General features: G+C 33.2%; 1 protein-coding gene across 1 annotated transcript in view; it reads right to left on the bottom strand.

Annotated features, from left to right (window-relative positions):
- The window catches only part of LOC107595185 (uncharacterized), a 23,353-nt gene extending 22,436 nt beyond the window's left edge, over positions 1 to 917 (bottom strand). Inside the window, exons 1-2 of the mRNA XM_016285532.1 lie at positions 869 to 917; positions 759 to 785 (exon numbers count right to left, since the gene is read on the bottom strand). Coding sequence (XP_016141018.1) covers positions 759 to 785; positions 869 to 917 — 76 coding nt within the window. The remainder of the gene's footprint in view (positions 1 to 758; positions 786 to 868) is intronic.
- Positions 918 to 1,333: the final 416 nt, after the last annotated feature.

Genomic DNA, 1,333 nt, shown 5'->3' with positions numbered 1-1,333 from the left:
GGATCATCCCACCTGTTACTCCACCCATTTCACCTGTTCATCATTTACCATTACTTATTATCTACATGCATATAACCAGCTTTCTTCAGTCACTCTCAACCAGATCCTTCCAGTCTTCGTAGGTTGTTGGTTCCCGACATCAACATCAAAGCATTTCTGTTAAAGGTCTTAATTCCACCTGAGGTCTGAATGATTTTTAACAGCATCTGTATTGACATTTGAGCCTGTTCAGCCTGTTTCTGCTTCTTTTTTTTTCTTTTTTTTGAGATTTAATGTAAATTACAAGAAATAATGTCACAACTGTGAGAATTAAACTATAAAAACAATTAGATTTTTTTTTTAATTATGGAAAAAGGCAGTTTGACATAATTAATTGGTTTATTTTGCTACATTGACTGACTGACACTTGCTGCTACTGCTGTTGATGAGCCTGACAGGCACTAAACCCGATGTTGATGTCTGCTTCTGCCAGTTTTAGCCCCATCGTGCCATTTTAATTGTTCCTCATTAATGTGGAAACTAATTAAATATTAGGCTACTTTATGCTCTGTACAGACTCAACACATCTAAATTGTGTATACACTGGGAATTCTGAATAAATAGAATTTAGAATTCTAGAATTTCAACCCAGTTTATTTCGGATTCTGCAGTCAATATAAGAATATATTCCTACACATCCTTCATTTCTACATTTGCAATGGAAAGCAAAGAATGGAAAGGGGAAGAAGTAAAGAAGTGAAAGAATGATCATACTGTACCTGATGTTTGTCCACTGGTTATTTCACCTGTTAAATAAACAAAATATACATTAGGATTTGATATTGGCAAATTATTTTGTCATTTTAAATACAGATTGTAAATCACTCACCATTAATCAGCAGCAGTAGTGACACACACAGTGAGATCAGAAACCTCATTGTGATAAACGGCAACTCCTGCACCTGCACACACATATGCAACATATACACATGAACTGTTTCCTATATAGTGATATATAGGAATATATAGTGATATTCTCAATGTTACTCAGAAGACAGGATACAGGTTTAGGGTGACTTGTGACTATATTCACTATTTTAGATTTATTTTTGTGTTTTGTGCAAATTTGGTGTATGTGTGTGTATATACATATATATATATATATATATATATATGTGTGTGTGTGCTTATACACATGAACTGTTTCCTATATTCACTATTTTAGATTTATTTTTGTGTTTTGTGCAAATTTGGTGTATGTGTGTGTGTATATACTGTATATATATATGTGTGTGTGTGTGTGTATATACTGTATATATATATGTGTGTGTGTGTGTGTGTGTGTGTATTGTGT

Source organism: Sinocyclocheilus grahami, unplaced genomic scaffold (assembly GCF_001515645.1).
Source record: "Sinocyclocheilus grahami isolate Dianchi unplaced genomic scaffold, SAMN03320097.WGS_v1.1 scaffold198.1, whole genome shotgun sequence".
Lineage (NCBI taxonomy): Eukaryota > Metazoa > Chordata > Actinopteri > Cypriniformes > Cyprinidae > Sinocyclocheilus > Sinocyclocheilus grahami.
Note: the sequence above shows the minus strand (reverse complement) of the source record. Positions and strands in the feature narration are given on the sequence as shown.